The 15,061-nt window shown below is 46.8% G+C and overlaps 6 protein-coding genes across 6 annotated transcripts; 3 read left to right on the top strand and 3 right to left on the bottom strand.

Annotated features, from left to right (window-relative positions):
- Positions 1–306: 306 nt before the first annotated feature.
- M431DRAFT_496757 (hypothetical protein) lies at positions 307–909 on the top strand (the record flags this gene model as incomplete). The annotated part of the gene is made up of 1 exon (XM_024917521.1): positions 307–909. The coding sequence occupies one exon, from the start codon at positions 307–309 to the stop codon at positions 907–909; it is 603 nt and encodes a 200-aa protein (XP_024773136.1).
- Positions 910–1,247: 338 nt separating this feature from the next.
- M431DRAFT_509726 (hypothetical protein) lies at positions 1,248–3,123 on the top strand. Its single transcript, XM_024919343.1, has one exon. The coding sequence runs from the start codon at positions 1,344–1,346 to the stop codon at positions 3,045–3,047; it is 1,704 nt and encodes a 567-aa protein (XP_024773137.1). The 5' UTR covers positions 1,248–1,343; the 3' UTR covers positions 3,048–3,123.
- Positions 3,124–6,563: 3,440 nt separating this feature from the next.
- Positions 6,564–7,366, bottom strand: M431DRAFT_532221 (hypothetical protein; the record flags this gene model as incomplete). Its single annotated transcript, XM_024920854.1, has 4 exons — positions 7,275–7,366; positions 7,105–7,212; positions 6,919–7,034; positions 6,564–6,860 (listed from the first exon to the last, which is right to left on the bottom strand). Exons 1-4 carry the CDS (start codon positions 7,354–7,356, stop codon positions 6,564–6,566), a joined length of 603 nt encoding a protein of 200 aa, XP_024773138.1. The 5' UTR covers positions 7,357–7,366.
- Positions 7,367–9,349: 1,983 nt separating this feature from the next.
- On the bottom strand, positions 9,350–11,362 carry M431DRAFT_119276 (hypothetical protein). Its single transcript, XM_024912064.1, has 5 exons — positions 11,131–11,362; positions 10,578–11,060; positions 10,064–10,509; positions 9,795–10,003; positions 9,350–9,743 (listed from the first exon to the last, which is right to left on the bottom strand). Exons 1-5 carry the CDS (start codon positions 11,293–11,295, stop codon positions 9,475–9,477), a joined length of 1,572 nt encoding a protein of 523 aa, XP_024773139.1. The 5' UTR covers positions 11,296–11,362; the 3' UTR covers positions 9,350–9,474.
- Positions 11,363–12,035: 673 nt separating this feature from the next.
- On the top strand, positions 12,036–13,686 carry M431DRAFT_146587 (hypothetical protein). Its single transcript, XM_024912739.1, has 5 exons — positions 12,036–12,064; positions 12,142–12,688; positions 12,741–12,916; positions 13,051–13,075; positions 13,146–13,686. Exons 2-5 carry the CDS (start codon positions 12,187–12,189, stop codon positions 13,466–13,468), a joined length of 1,026 nt encoding a protein of 341 aa, XP_024773140.1. The 5' UTR covers positions 12,036–12,064; positions 12,142–12,186; the 3' UTR covers positions 13,469–13,686.
- A 77-nt stretch (positions 13,687–13,763) lies between these two features.
- M431DRAFT_88473 (hypothetical protein) lies at positions 13,764–15,008 on the bottom strand (the record flags this gene model as incomplete). The annotated part of the gene is made up of 1 exon (XM_024923907.1): positions 13,764–15,008. The coding sequence occupies one exon, from the start codon at positions 15,006–15,008 to the stop codon at positions 13,764–13,766; it is 1,245 nt and encodes a 414-aa protein (XP_024773141.1).
- Between the last annotated feature and the right edge of the window lie 53 nt (positions 15,009–15,061).

The following is a 15,061-nucleotide window of genomic DNA, read 5'->3' on the forward strand; positions in this document are numbered from 1 at the left end:
AAAGTCACAATGCGTATACTTTGCCTCCATGGTCTGGGAACAAATTCCAAAATCCTTGAGTCACAGCTTACAACACTCCGGTCTCGGCTCCCTTCTGAATGGGAATTCGAATTTCTTGATGGTGAAGTAGAAGCGCAACCAGCTCCCGGTAAGAGAAGACTAATCTCATAGAGAGTTACTTAGGTAGAGACAGATCTAACACATTACGTGTTGTTTGTAGGTGTTTCTGAGTATTTCCCCGGGCCTTACCTATGCTACTATGACGATCCTACCCCTCAGGCGGTGCAAGACGCAGTCGATATGATCATGGACGTTGTCCAAGAGGACGGACCGTTCGACGCTATATTAGGCTTCTCGAATGGAGCAGCTCTAGCTGCGACCGTGATAGCGGCGGGAATGGAGAAGGACCCCTCAGATCCCCCATTCAAGGCTGCAATCTTCATTTGCCCGACAATGCCTTTTCGTCTTGACTCTGGCCCTCTCCGGGTCACAGTCACCGATCCGGACACCATAACCGCGATACGACATGACCTTGACGAAGAGGCAAACAAAACATACGACTGGCTCAGTGACCCTGAAACAGCTGGTATTATGGATGAATTCGAGAAAAAGAAGAAGAGACTTGACTACAGCGATTTGAGCAGGCTTCCTCAAACCGTAGAGCTGCTCCTGCGATACCACCCAGATGTTCAGGCACGAATGCTACATATCCCCACTGTCCATGTGATTGGGGACCAGGACGAGTACAATGAACAGGGACACAAATTCACTCAGCTCTGTGACCCGAAGCTCCGGAAGATTATAACACATGGTGGAGGACACCATTCTCCCAAGGAGAAGGGGGCCATTTTGAAAACGTGCCAAGCGATGGAGTGGGCATGCGATAGAATCATGTTCTCTAGCTACTAAGAAAACCGCCATACCTAATATTGAATAAAGATACTAGAATAGGAAGAGAAAGGGTCTTTGCTAGTATCAGTTGATCTATAAGAAAACTCAGACCACCGACGGAAATAGATAGGGAGGTATGTAGAGTAACATGGCTCGATTTACTAGTTTAACCGTGCATGCGTACGAAATCAATATACTTCACCACGAGTAAGCTTACCACTAGTACAGTAGCACTGGGAATTCTAGCGTCGCAACTCTACATGCTTGTATCCGCAATAGGCTCCCCAGCGCTTAGATGACTATTGTGTACATTCCGTGAGCGAATTTTTCTTCACTTGGACTTTAATGTCTGTAATGCGTTATATATCTTCTGATACCGGTGGCGGTCAGCTCAGCTAGTATCAGCGTGAGAGAAGTCTATCGACTCGTCGTTCGCCCCTGTCGAGAGAGTCATGGCCTTCACTAACATCGAGGCTGACCAAGATTTCGAGGATTCGCGCCGCAGCTTACAGTTTTATGCTGTCTTTCCCGGACTATGTTTCTCCATCCTCCTAGTGGCACTTGACACCAGCATAGTGGGAACCGCGTTGCCAACCATTGTTAGCAGTCTCGGTTCCGGCGCGTTATACATCTGGATCGTCAATGGCTATTTCCTATCAGTGGCGGTGGTACAGCCACTCGCCGGTCAGATGGCCGATATCTTTGGCCGGCGAGCTCCAATGCTCGCATTTCTGGCATTATTTACTCTCGGGAGCGGTCTCTGTGCTGGCGCAAGCTCCACCGAGATGCTCATATCGGCGAGAATTATCCAAGGCCTCGGAGGCGGCGGAATCTCCGTACTGGTGTCTATAATCGTCGGCGACTTAGTCCCGTTACGGTACCGCCAGAAGTACATGGCCATTGTCATGTCGTTTTTTGCTTTGGGGACTTTCATCGGACCAATTGTCGGAGGTGCGATAGTCACCAACGTTTCCTGGCGCTGGACTTTCTACATCAATCTTCCCGTCGGAGGCGTTGCCCTCTTCCTCGTTTTTTTCTTCCTAAAGGTGAAGCATCCCAGTGATGGCGATATCATTTCACGTTTGATACACCTCGACTGGTCGGGCCATGTACTTCTCAGTGCCTCTGTCGTCTCTATCTTGATAGCGCTCACTTGGGGCGGAACTAAATATCCCTGGGACTCTGGAAGAGTTCTTGCCCCCCTGATTATTGGCGGTTTTGGCCTGGTTTTTTATCTCCTTCACCAACAATATGCCTCCAAAGATCCTTCTATGCCACTGCGCCTTTTTGGAAACAGAACCTCGCTTCTGGGTTTCGTCCTTACCTTTCTCCATGGGATCATAATGTCTTGGTTCAGTTTCTTTATCCCAGTCTATTTCCAGGTCCTCAAAGAAGATTCTCCTCTGATGGCTGGCGTCAATGTACTTGCTTTGGCCATCCCATTTACGCCAGCTGGCATACTTGGCGGACTTATCGTCACATGGAGTGGCCGTTATAAGCCAGTTCTCATCGCTGGTTTAGCACTGCTGCCTATTGCGACTGGATGCTTTACGCTACTCACAGCCGAGACTCCCACTGCCCAATGGGCTGTCTTTCAGGTCATTGCTGGATTGGGTGGAGGTCTAGCACTGACCTCCACGCTCCCTGCAATCCAAGCCCCCTTGGCAGAAGGTGACTTAGCTTCTGCCACTGCAGCTTGGGCATTTGTGCGAAGCTTTGGGATGATCTGGGGAGGCTCGATTCCAGCGGCTGTCTTCAATTCCAAGGTAGACAGCCTTATATCTCGGATTGATAATGCTCAAATTCGCTCCCTTCTCGCCTTGGGAGGAGCATATGAACATGCTACTCGGTTATTTATCACCTCATTCAATGATCAGCCAGCTTTAAAGGCACAAATCATCAGCGTCTATACTGACGCACTTCAAGAAACTTGGTATGTTTTGTTAGCGTTTGCCTGTATCACCAGTCCTATTGCTTTGTTTCTCAGAGAAATACCATTAAGAACAAGACTTGAAACACAATATGGCTTGGATGAGTCGAAGGCAATGACCGAGCCAGCGAACATGGATGCGCCATTGGGCAATTCAGCTGTAGCCGTGGAACTGGAACCGCAAGATGAGCCAACACAGATCAGTGGAGTTGGTAATCATTCTTAGCCAAAAGGAGCTATGAAGCGATATATAGTAAATGCCTGTAGCTGAAATGAGCATACTCAATTTTGCGACATTGTGCCAATTTCCATCTCGGTTTTTATTCCTTTCGTGAGGTGCTAAACCAGCAGCTAGCCACTGAGTCCACGCCTCATCGAGTCATTGTATGCGGAGTAATTAGTATGACACATCCGGTGTCATTAAAATACATTATTCGTAATTTAGAGTCTAGACTCATTGGAAACTCCTACCAGATGAACCACTTAGGTTGACAGATACAGTATTGGTGTACCTGTAAAAGTCTTGTTCTCCCCAAGAGCAACCGGGTAGGTAGAATACACCCTCTCTAGCCTGTAAGCCATTCTCCGAGCTAAGTCCTTCGTAAAAGCTACCAATATGCTATTACATACACGAATAATAGGCAAAATAAGTCCTATCATTACCAAGCTAATACTACTACTGGTAAGCGGACATCCTCGGGCCGGAGGTGCGGATACGGGAGATGGGCTCGGGGGGCTTCGGGGGCTAATAGAGATATGTCAAGCTAGGTATTCGTGTGCAACGTCTAGGGTCCACATAGCCTCAAATGCATGTCAGATGGATGGGTTCAGAAATCAGATGAAAATACAGCAGGGACCACACATAAGATTCATGTAGCGTGACAGGGGCAAAACATCAGACAAACAATTTGCGGGGATCAACAATCAGCTTCAATGATTCAATGCGTACACGACAGGGGCAGAACATCAGACAAATAAATAGCTAGGGTCAACAATCAGATCAATCCATGCACGACAGTGGTCAATCTTTGGAATCATAAGAAAGCGAACCAGAGTGCCGACAGCCGCAGCTACAGCGTACGAGTACTTAACAGATTGCCATATTCGAGTAGCTGACAGGGGCATATTGGCAGCAATTCGAGTCGAGTTCTTGGGGGGCGCCGTCTGTGCTCTGCTGCTTACACTCGTACGAGCGCAGAGGCACTACTAAGGAACTCCATAACGGGGAAACTTCATAAGACTTACGTTCAACACTCGGTACTCATACGAGTCCTAGCCGTGCTTACCGTCCTTGGCTTGCATTTGGTAGCCTTGGAAACTAGGTATTGTTGTTCTGGAACATCTTTAGAAAACATAAACCTCGAGGATGCTGTACGTAATTTACCCGTAGCCGGGATATCTTCATTCCTCCGGCACTCGACGTATAGCTTTGTCGCTTTTTACATAGCTGAGACGTTGCGAATTGCTCACGCAACGAAGCTCCTCGTATATTGAATATACAATTCGCTACTACTACTACCAAAGAATCCTGCACTGACCTGAGATGACAGGTTTGAGAAGCTTCCAACGAAACCTGTCAGCGCATCGATAAGCAGGTTCCGGCCACAATTCTAGGGCGCCCCGCCGATGGTAGTGTCACACCGCTCACACCCATTCATAGGCCTAACCATGCAAGATGACTCCATCCTGGTTGCAGTCATGGAACTCTCTACAGGTACTCCATAGTGTCTGTTGGGAAAGAAAGCATGGCAGCGCGTCAAAGAAACATGGGTAGGAATAATCTTGTCGATTAACCCGTTTTGGGAATTTGCATTCGTCTTTTCTGAATGGCAGTTTGGTGCATACCTTTTCGTAGACGCGATGATTTTATGTTACTGATAACAATTCTTGAAACCTGCTCTTAGCGTGAGAAACTACGCACTTTACCACATGAGTGAGTAAATGTTGAGGGTAGGCGAAGTGATTGCCGTTATCGTTCTAGAACCGGCACTCGGACGTCCGGAGAGTGCCGGTGGAGTCAATCTACTTCGTTGCTTTAGAACATTGTCAGACGAGAAATGCCTCTCCAAAGATTTCGTTGAGCCGCCTTTGATCGATAACATGATTACGGTGCAATTCATATTTGAAAGCCAAGGCGCCAGTGGAGACTTTTTCTTTTCGTGTTAGCGTTTGAGCCGTCATCAATTCGCCAACCCTAACCATCTGCTTCGTGTACAGAATGGATACCATTGAGTAGCTCGTATCTCAGGGGTCAATTTCACTGCTAAACCGTACAGAATTGGAAAGACACGGCACGCTGTCAGCTGAAACATCGCGAATATTGCCGTAAGAAATCACCCCGTTTGGCCATTCTATTGTATTACGTGGATATCATCAGCCGAGCTATGAGCAGCATTAGCATCCTGACTCCTAGCTAACCGGATGAGACGGTCTGCGGTTCAAGTTTCAAGTCGTTTTCAACTGTAGATTTAATTATTAAGATTATTCTGTAAATATTTGCTCTCGTGAGCGCTAGCCACCCCTCCGCTTCTACAAGCCGTCTTGGCTGCCAGTCATAAGATACCTAGAGAGCGTTGGGCAACAGACATTTCATTGAAAGATTGGAGAGTGTTCTTAAGGCACGTGAGAATAATGGAAGGAACAGTCAAGGGCGTACTCATACATGTAGATCCAAGTGTGCCAGCTAAAACAGACTATGCCCGTAATGGCTCCAATGAAAATGACATCCAAGATTAAAGCGACATCGACTGCTGCGAGGACCACTGCTTCCACCCTATTTACGGGTTTCCGATATCAAAGCGTTCAACCCATATTTAACAGACTTATAGACGCAAGGCTTCTTGGTGACAAGCTCTACCATGAAGATGGCCTCAGTGAGAAACCTTACAGGAAACTATCTGCATCTAATAACAGATGCCATTTATCAGATCATCCATGATACTCTCAGCCATCACTAAAAGCGACTATCCTCATTTATTATCCAAGAGGGTCATACGAAATATACAGATCATTGGTGGTCTTGTCTGTCTTTCATGTTTTTCAAGTTACGTTAGTCTTTTGAAGATTAGAACTTTGATTGGCTCTCCGGAAGAGCTCGTAGCACATAAACTGATCCATTGTTAAAGCCAACTCATACCATTCATTAGATACACCGACCTGAGGCTTATATTGCGAAGAATAAATGTAATCAAATAATGTAGCTGCACTCGGAAGTTGAGGGATAGGTGATACAACTGGGGTTGTTATCAGCACAGCCAGTGGCGACGATGTAACTCAAAGTTTTTGCACCCACCCATGTAAATTCAATTATCATATAAAATAAGACATTTTACTTAATGAAGACTATTCCTCCCTTAGGTTACATGCATGGTCAGCAATGTCCGTGAGGCGAGGGTGTTTTGAACCGACAATTGGAGAACCATGTCTCACGACTACCCAGTGTTTCCATAATAATGCAGCCTCATATAGCATATCAACCACGTACCACACTACGTTTTTTTTTCTCATCAATTTTCTTTTCTCTTCTTTTCCTGGACTGGTTGTCGTGAGTTTGCATTCAAAAGGAAGGATGTTCAGATACCAGCCAGTTCAAAAATGCAGTATATCCATTGAAAGATGTTTTCTCTAAAGGGGTTTGACACATAGGAGCACCAGTGTATGTCAGTCAAACATTTCCAATATATACATATAGGCTATCTTAACCTTGTTCTAAATTCCCTTTCCGTCACAGGGAATGATCATCTCAGGGGTGCTTGGTATGAGAAAGCCTTCTCTCCTCAGCCCATTCCCTGATAGCCTCAAGGTCTTTACAAACATGAACTGCTCCTGTCCCATCGGTGCCATTTGAATGACTACCGGGAATTCCACCTTCCAAAGTTGTATCTCCGCAGCACAATATTGACTGCCTTAAATACCTAAAGCAGTGTTGGATGTGTCCATTCTCATCAGCACTTATATTCATGCCAGTGTTGCGTGTAGCGTCCATATTCGTCACAGATGCAGGATTCGTCAGGTTATTGTACATGTCCATAACCGCGTACTAGGGTATTTCTTGTCAGACATTTTCGAATCTTATAGTAGGAATAGGGAGTAAATACTAGACAATGGAGCTGGTGAAAAACAGCCACCGCATAGGTGTCTTTCCCCTTGTATGAAATTGGGCCTGGCAATATATATTTTTCCGTATTGTTTACTTCGATGAATCCATTTCCTCCTACCGTCATTCATGGATTAGATGGTTGGGTTCCTTCTTCCACTTCCATTTATGCAACAATATTACTTACTTGGCATGTATGAGAGCCAATTTTCTCGGACCTTGGTTCTAGATTCTTCGTCTCCTTCTTGAATTGTAGCTGATGCGTCGGTTCGGAACAGCACTTGCTGGGTGGGAACTGTGGTGTGGAATATAGGTTAAACAAAAACTCCACGTAATGGCCAACCCGGTCGTACTCACAATTTGGAACCAAGTGGTTCAATTCACCAAGAAGCTTTGGATGATTAGGAGGACGTGACTGCTCAAAGATGACCGCTAACATTATCAATTCCATAATCCCAATGACCGCTAAAATAGCGAATGAGGCTATAAGGAAGCTCCATTTCTTCTTGGATTGGTTCTTCTTCTCGCTTGGCTGGTGCTCAATTAAGCACTCGTTCGATTCGGCGTCATCTTCGGCGAAGCGGACTGGCATATCGGTAGCGATGCGATCGTTTGGATTTGTCGGTGGTTTCGATACAAGGCCGGTTGGTTATCTTTAACTTATAAGGGAGAACGAGGGTCGGAGAACTATGATAAACTTTAGTAATTGTTAGAGGTTGGCGGCACTCCACTAGATTGGGAGAAACTGACTAGCCTGGATTTGGTTAATTTTCGATTGCTTGGATCGACGGAACGAAACTGCGTTTTATTGTTACCGGCGATCCACCCTTATTGTCGCGGACCAAACTTGTGGCTGGTTTCGGCCAATTGTCGATTCCACCATTGTATTGTAACTCAGCCAAGATGTGCCACTCCCAGAGAGTACTTTATGCAAAATGACTAAAAGGAAACAGAAGAAGTTTACGAGACACAGGGTAACATGCGAATCTTAAGTTCGATCCTTGACCTACGTAGCCATGTTGTCTAGTGTACACGTGAATCAGAACACAAGAAATGCATGTGATAGTCCGAGAACAGACACGCAAATTGTAATAGCCTTAAATATTTATCACAGTATCTAAACAAAGAAAGCAAACTATTCCCAAGTATGCGGTATTTTAACTATGCGGTCAGCACCCGTAATGCACTCGCTTTCTCGCTCCCCATTCTAGGGCTGAAACTCTCCGGCTCCATCTATAATTCCATCAGAGCCATTGCGAGTTGTGGTCCCAGAGATGTGCTTTGATCACCAGCGTACTCATGGCCGACATACACACTACTGTTCTTACGGAGGAATGGCCGTTTTACCCTCAATTTCCACAGACTCCCTATTCGTGACACGAAATAGCCCGCGCTCCTTTGCTGCCATTGGATGTGATCTTTCCATATATTTAGGCAAGCTGTTCATTGCCTATTGTAACGCGGATTTATGCATGCATAGATTCCCTCAGTGGTGGTTTCGTCGCTCATAGTCACCGAGCCGACTTCGATATATACACGCACACGAGGGGTTCAAATAATGGATTTGACCACTGCTCATACGTATATTAACAATCATCCAACGTTTAATCTCTGCAATTCTGTAGCCCAGTTCAACGCATGTACTCTTAAGCGATTAGTGACAGCAGTCTTTCCGTACCTAGATAGTGTCTATAATAAAGTATGTGCCTGCGAAAGCCGTTAGGGAGACTATTAGCGGGAACACAACAACCTCAAGACCTATCGTATCATGCCTCCCACGTGATCAATTTCTGTCCAACACATAGGTGTTCCACATGCTGTAAAGTGCTTGAAATTATATTGAGAAGTTGAGTCGCGTACATCCTCAGCTGAGATCTTGCTTAGCGATACGCTGCAGTTTATCCCTGCACCACTCATGATGAATGGGATGAACAAGGAGGTATTATAAGTCCGTCGTTTCATGAACACTAGTGGTATGGTGCAGAGTATACTATCAATTTTGGCTAAATAAAAGCACATTCAAGCATGTGGTTCAATCACTTCAGATTTCAGGAAGTTTTCCAGTAGTTTTTGGACGAACTTTGCGATGAAATACTAAATACTTCATCATATCGAGCAAGTGCGATCGTACTTTTGTATTGTTCACACACAGCTGACGCTGATCTTATGGTCGCATCTTGCGAAAGCTACATAAAAGACTCATAGAGAGTAAACTACGGCACTTTGAGAACTAATTCCTCACGTATTATTTGCAATCGATGTTATATGGATACAGTATACAGAAGCATAACAAGGTAGCTGAGTTTTGATCAAGGTTAGACACAACGCATTACGTGCAGTCTTACAGAGGGAGCCTTGCTTTCAAGCTATTAGACAACACAAAAATTCTACGATGACATATCTGAAAACATATATAATAGCCAATTACATTTAATATCGGCGCGTATACTTCATATTTAGCTGAAAGATATAATATAATATTATTTTTCGATCCTGACTCTAGTGCGCAGCCTTAATCATCTCTTACCCTACACGCTATGTATTCTTTAAAATTGGATCAACCAAGCTTAAAATACCCTGGCTGCAGCTTTTGCCACACCTGCTGAGGGTCGTATTTAGCACTTATTGACTTCAGCTTTGCGAGATTGTCTGCGCCGTAGCTAGCAAAGACATTCTGCTGGTATGAAGCGTAATTTTGGTAAAGATATGGATGATCAAGGCCCTGGGCGCGGGCGGCCGCGATAGAGCGGTTGACCATATTCTGCGCCGCAGTCAGAACGCGCTCATCATCAGAGGCATTGGACCATGAAATATCGATATTGATCACTGTATGCATGTCAGCGGGCACGAGTCTTTGTGGGAAACAAGGGTGCGTACAGTTCAGGGGACCCTGGCCAGCAAGTCCGAGCGGGTTTCCACCATTTCTTGAGAAATGTTTAGTCATGTCAGTTGTAATGAGCTGGAAGACGGCTGAGGGCACGATCCCCGCAACATCTTTGATGGCTGTGACCTCTTCCTGGTAGATTGCGACCATGTCAGCCATCAGCGAAGCGCTGTTTTGGACCGTAAAGGTCCAGTATGTTTGCCTGTGGTATTTGCGTTAGTCTTAACCATTTGAGCGCTTTCATATCGAAGACAAGACAAACCGAAAGCCACCAGGGTTGGTATTGTTAAACTCAACCGTGAGATTTGCGAGATCAACAATGCGAAGCGTACTGGCGATTGAACCAGGTATCGAAGTAAAGTTTTGCAAGATGGGAGGATTCGGTATCGGCTTCGCATACTGCAGATCAGATGCAATGACAAAAAGATCTTGTGCCTGAGCATAAGCGTATGCGATTATAACCTGGGCGTATGGATCCGAAGGAGCATTGACGCCGAGATAATAGAAGGCGTTGTTAATGGCGGCCGCGGTCTCATTCGTGTACAAGAAAGTGTCCGAGCCAGCCCAGAGGTCGCCTTGGGGATATGCGGCTAGATCGAATCTTGTTACAATACCAAAGTTGTTTCCTCCACCGCGGAGCGCCCAGTACAGGTCGGAGTATGCAGATGAGTAGCTGACTTGACGGATTGAGCCGTCTGCCAGCACAACCTATCCATGCAAGTGTCAGCCTCCCCCCAAGCTATTCTGAAACCAGTGAGTAATAGTAGTATAAATACCTCATAATTGTTAACATTGTCGCAGGCCCATCCGTGTTGACTAGAGAAGAACGACATGCCTCCTCCCAGGGTCAAGCCTCCCACCCCAATGGCAGACACTCTTCCACCAATCACTGTGACATTTTTGGGCTGGAGATAGGTATAGACATCATACCAAACATTTCCAGCGCCAATTGACGCCTGAGTCTTGTCAGCTGAGAGAGAAAGCTGGTTCAGATGAATCAAGTCGATTGTCACGCCGCTATCAATGTTTGAGGCTCCAGCGAAAGCAGCATGGCCACCACTCTTGACGGCAAACTTGCATTGAGTGACGCGAAAGGTTAATACAGCTAGAGATACATCTTCTGCTGACGTAGGAGAGAACCGACAGGAAGGTCGTGTGAGCTCCTGCTGCTGCGACCAGTATCGCGACTCCTCGAACTCATAGATTACACTCTGAGGATATGACACATGCTGGGGCAATGCGAAGTCGAGGAAACCGCACTAGATCACGAGTTAACAGAGGATATGTATTACGGAGATTTTCCTCCATAAGATGTATTGGGAGGCTTACTGCAAGCTGGCAGCCAGATGGAGGAGCAGATCGTGTGGTGTGAGTGCCATTCTGATTCTGATCTAGATAGGATGAGATCTGGGCCTTGACCTCGCTCAAGGTGTACGTGGCACTGGCGATTCCTAGATGCAGGAACAGCGGCAGAGTGAGACTGAGGGGGCGCATTTTGATGGATTGGCCAGGTTGATTGAGAAGCGGGAGAATCGGGCACACAGCTCCAGCTCGGCGCGAGGGTCATGCAGCTTACATATTGGATGCATGTGATACGCACTTGTGGCATTCTATAATAAAAGGAACTCCGCGCCGTCTGGAATTCGGCTTGATTGTTTCCATATGTTCCACCGGATGCCTAGGTACAGCGATCATAGATTGCTGTTGGTTGCATCTGTATAACAACTGTTCCTTGTCACAAGCTAGCTACGTAGCATGTCCGCGGCCTGAAAACCGCCGAGACTACGGCTGGGACACTGCAATTTATCCATGCTGCATATCCTTGCCGCTTGTACGGCTGCGTGCCGCAAGCTCAATCGGGGAAACACGACCGTCTAGAGGACGCCGTCGCTTCCTTCGCGTCAGATATGCAGAAAGCCCTTGACAAGCTTGCACCGAAGAGGAATCCCATGGAACTCTTGAAAAGCTAGTACTCGTATGCCTCCGTTTTTGCCGGCGGTCCAAATGATTCAATAACTCATCAAGGAGCGCAACTAGTTTGGCCGCGACACAGTTAGCCCGCTGTCCCAAGGGACGGGGCGTCTTTGGAAGGGAGGGAGAAAAAAAATTATATACCTGGCATCTGTCTGATGCATCGTACCATTGTTGTGGGAGTCTTCCGCTGCGGCATTGGCAAGTCTTCATCTTCACAGAGTCCGGCTGCGTGGGGCCGAGCCAATCATGGACAATGGGCTCTCAAGATGTCTCTCGAAGCGCGGACACGGTAATTAGACTCCCCACAGTCGCTCGGAATTGGCTGAATGGACCGACAAGCAGATGAATGCTAACAATGATTGGTAGAAAAGTCTAATCTCATGTTTCTGTGTCGCAGTTGTCTTTGTCGCTATGCGCACAGGCGCGCGTTGGTTCAAGCTGCGTAGGATGCCCTTGCAGATGGAAGACATCCTCATCTACGGCGCGCTGGTGTCTTTTGCAATTACGACGGCGTTGTATCTCGCGACGGTTCCTACATTTTTCAACGTTGAGGCCATTGAACAGGGTCGTATGGAACCATATGCCGGTCTTCAAGATGATCTCGTCTTGATGCTGCATGAGTTTTTTGTTGTCCAGTTTTTCTTCTGGTTGACGTTGTGGATGGTCAAGTGGAGTCTAATGTGTATGTTCAAGAAACTCACAGACGGACTGCCCCTCTACAACAGAATCTGGTGGGGAGTCCTTGTGTTTTCGATTCTTACATTCATTGGATGCTGTATCAGTAATTTTACGAGCTGCTCTTCTATGCATGCCTGGTTTACGGCGGGAGAGTGTTCAACGCCTCGAGATGCGCGAGCTAAAAATATTAGTTTGTGGTTTAGCCTTGCTGTAGACTTGGCCACTGATCTTCTAAGTAACCCTACCATTGCTTTATTCAATTGGTCATTGCTGACTATAGGATACAGTTATGGCGGTTCCCATGCGAGTCCTTTGGGGTTTGCAAATGTCGCTCGTGGAAAAGATTAGCATCGGCGTTGTCTTCGCTGTTGGGCTCATAACCATGGTTACAGCCATCATACGAAGCGTCACTTTAGAGTCAAGCTCAACTTCTGGTCAAGTCAGTACGACGTGGCTCATCATGGTAAGCGCCTTTATGCTCTCCTTTGCCCAATAACTGCTAGCTCTAGTTTCCCATTTTCCAATTTTTCCTCTTCTCCCTTTTCTTCATCGACTCGGGCGGCACATACTCGACTTGAGCTAACGTCAATAATGTAGTGGGCTGCCATAGAAGGAGCTATTGGTACGTATGCACCGCATGCAGCCTAATGGGGAAGTGGAAACTCGTATGCTGACATTGAATCCCTGTAAAGCAATGATTGTGGGATGTCTCCCATCTTTTGCAGTCTTCATTCATGGTCGCGTGGCAGCGTCCCGGGCCCAATACGCAAGCGGCTCAAATAAAAATCCTGCTGGTCCAAGGACGAAATCTCATGGAACTACAGGCAGCAATCGCTTGTGGCAATATCACGACGCATCAAGTGATAAAAGCCTGGTGGGAGGCGGCATTGTCGTTACGCAGTCATGGCGACAGAGTTGGCATAACACAGCGGGACCGAAAACCGAGAGGGTGGAGGGATTAGAAACGGATCACGAATTAGAAATAGTCGGCGGAAATAAGGACAATGGGAAATAAAAGGCAAGGCATCTAGGTTATTTTACTGGGAGTCAAATTCAGTCAATTTGCAGCGGTCATCTATCACTACTCTACCAATGCCGTGGAACATATCGTAGGCACTCGGGCCATTGGTACTATTTATACAAGAGTTACACAACAGCTGCCTGGAAGTAGATTTCACAAAACAAAACGTTTCGTGACCGAATTAGCAGGAGTTTACACGCGTAAATGTACGTATATAGACACAATCAGTGGCATATTTTCCTATTCTGTGCTCTTTGCTATCCAGGTACTGCCTATTAATAAAGTTGTTCTAGAGCTGAACTGGATCAAGATAAGCCTTCGTTGAAGGGCCGACCCAATCGGGATCCGAAAAGGCGAAAGCTTCCACCGGATTGGTCGGAGGATAAATCAGGATGCGATTGACAAATTCCTTGGCCTCTTTCATCGTTGCCCCAGCTTTCACAACTTGACGTTCCCAACCCCAAGTTATCACGGAGCCCCAAGCCCCAAGATCAAGGCAAGTCTCGTAATTAGGCTGCTCATAAGGACGCAAGTCTATCTTCAAGAGATCTGCCGCCACGTTGTAACCAGATACGCGACCCATCGGAATAGCGTGTTGACACGACATGATGGTGTAGTTGCCCTCATCGTCAGTCCTAGCAGATGCCGCATCGCCCGTGGCGAAAATGTCGGTACACGATGGAACTCGTAGATTGCGATCCACGATCAATCGTCCCATGCTATCCTTTTCACCAGGTATCTGCTGTGTCATAGGACTTGCCTCCATCCCCACAGTCCAAACAACAGTGAGAGCCTCGATGCGCTCCCCTGTTGTGGTCACAATGCCTCCGGCGTCTACAGACTTGATTGTGACCCCAAGCTTGACTTCCGCCCCGACATCCTCAAGCGCTTTTGTAATGATCGGCCGAACATTTTCTCCCAAGGAGGGGCCAATAACATCTGCTCGTTCGACAATAATGATGCGTACTTTGGTATCAAGGCCGAGAATAGCGCGAAGCCGACGAGGCAACTCGGTGGCCAATTCGATGCCCGTGAAGCCGCCTCCGCAAATTACCACAGTATTTCTGGCTGGTGTAGATGGCAAAACAGCAAGATGGCGCAAGTGAGCTTCCAGATTTGCCGCTTCCCGGATAGTATCAATGCTAAATGCGTGGTCTTTGAGTCCAGGGATCTCGGGGCGAACCAAACGACTTCCAGCAGCTAAGACGAGCTTGTCGTAGGATAACTTTGATGATACTCCAGCCATGTCGAACATTTCAATCTCCCTTTCTTTTGTTCGAATGGTATGAACGACTCCTTGAGTGAATCGGACGCCGGTTGCTGCAAACAGGTCCTCAAGCGGAGCACTCATGTTTGCTACGTTCGGCTCATAAAGACGAGGGCGAATCACAAGTTTGGGTTCTGGTGCAACAACCAACACTTCAACATCTTGGTCACCTGGTAAGCTCTTATTTAGGTCGATAACCCTCTTAGCACCAATGGCGGTCCATAAACCAGCGAAGCCACTCCCGATGACAACAATTTTCTTGGTCATGGTGACGGATTCGAGACGAGGTGTTTGCTTGAGGTGTTTGTTTAATGAATGCT

This window comes from Trichoderma harzianum, assembly GCF_003025095.1.
Source record: "Trichoderma harzianum CBS 226.95 unplaced genomic scaffold M431scaffold_8, whole genome shotgun sequence".
Taxonomy (NCBI): Eukaryota; Fungi; Ascomycota; class Sordariomycetes; order Hypocreales; family Hypocreaceae; genus Trichoderma; species Trichoderma harzianum.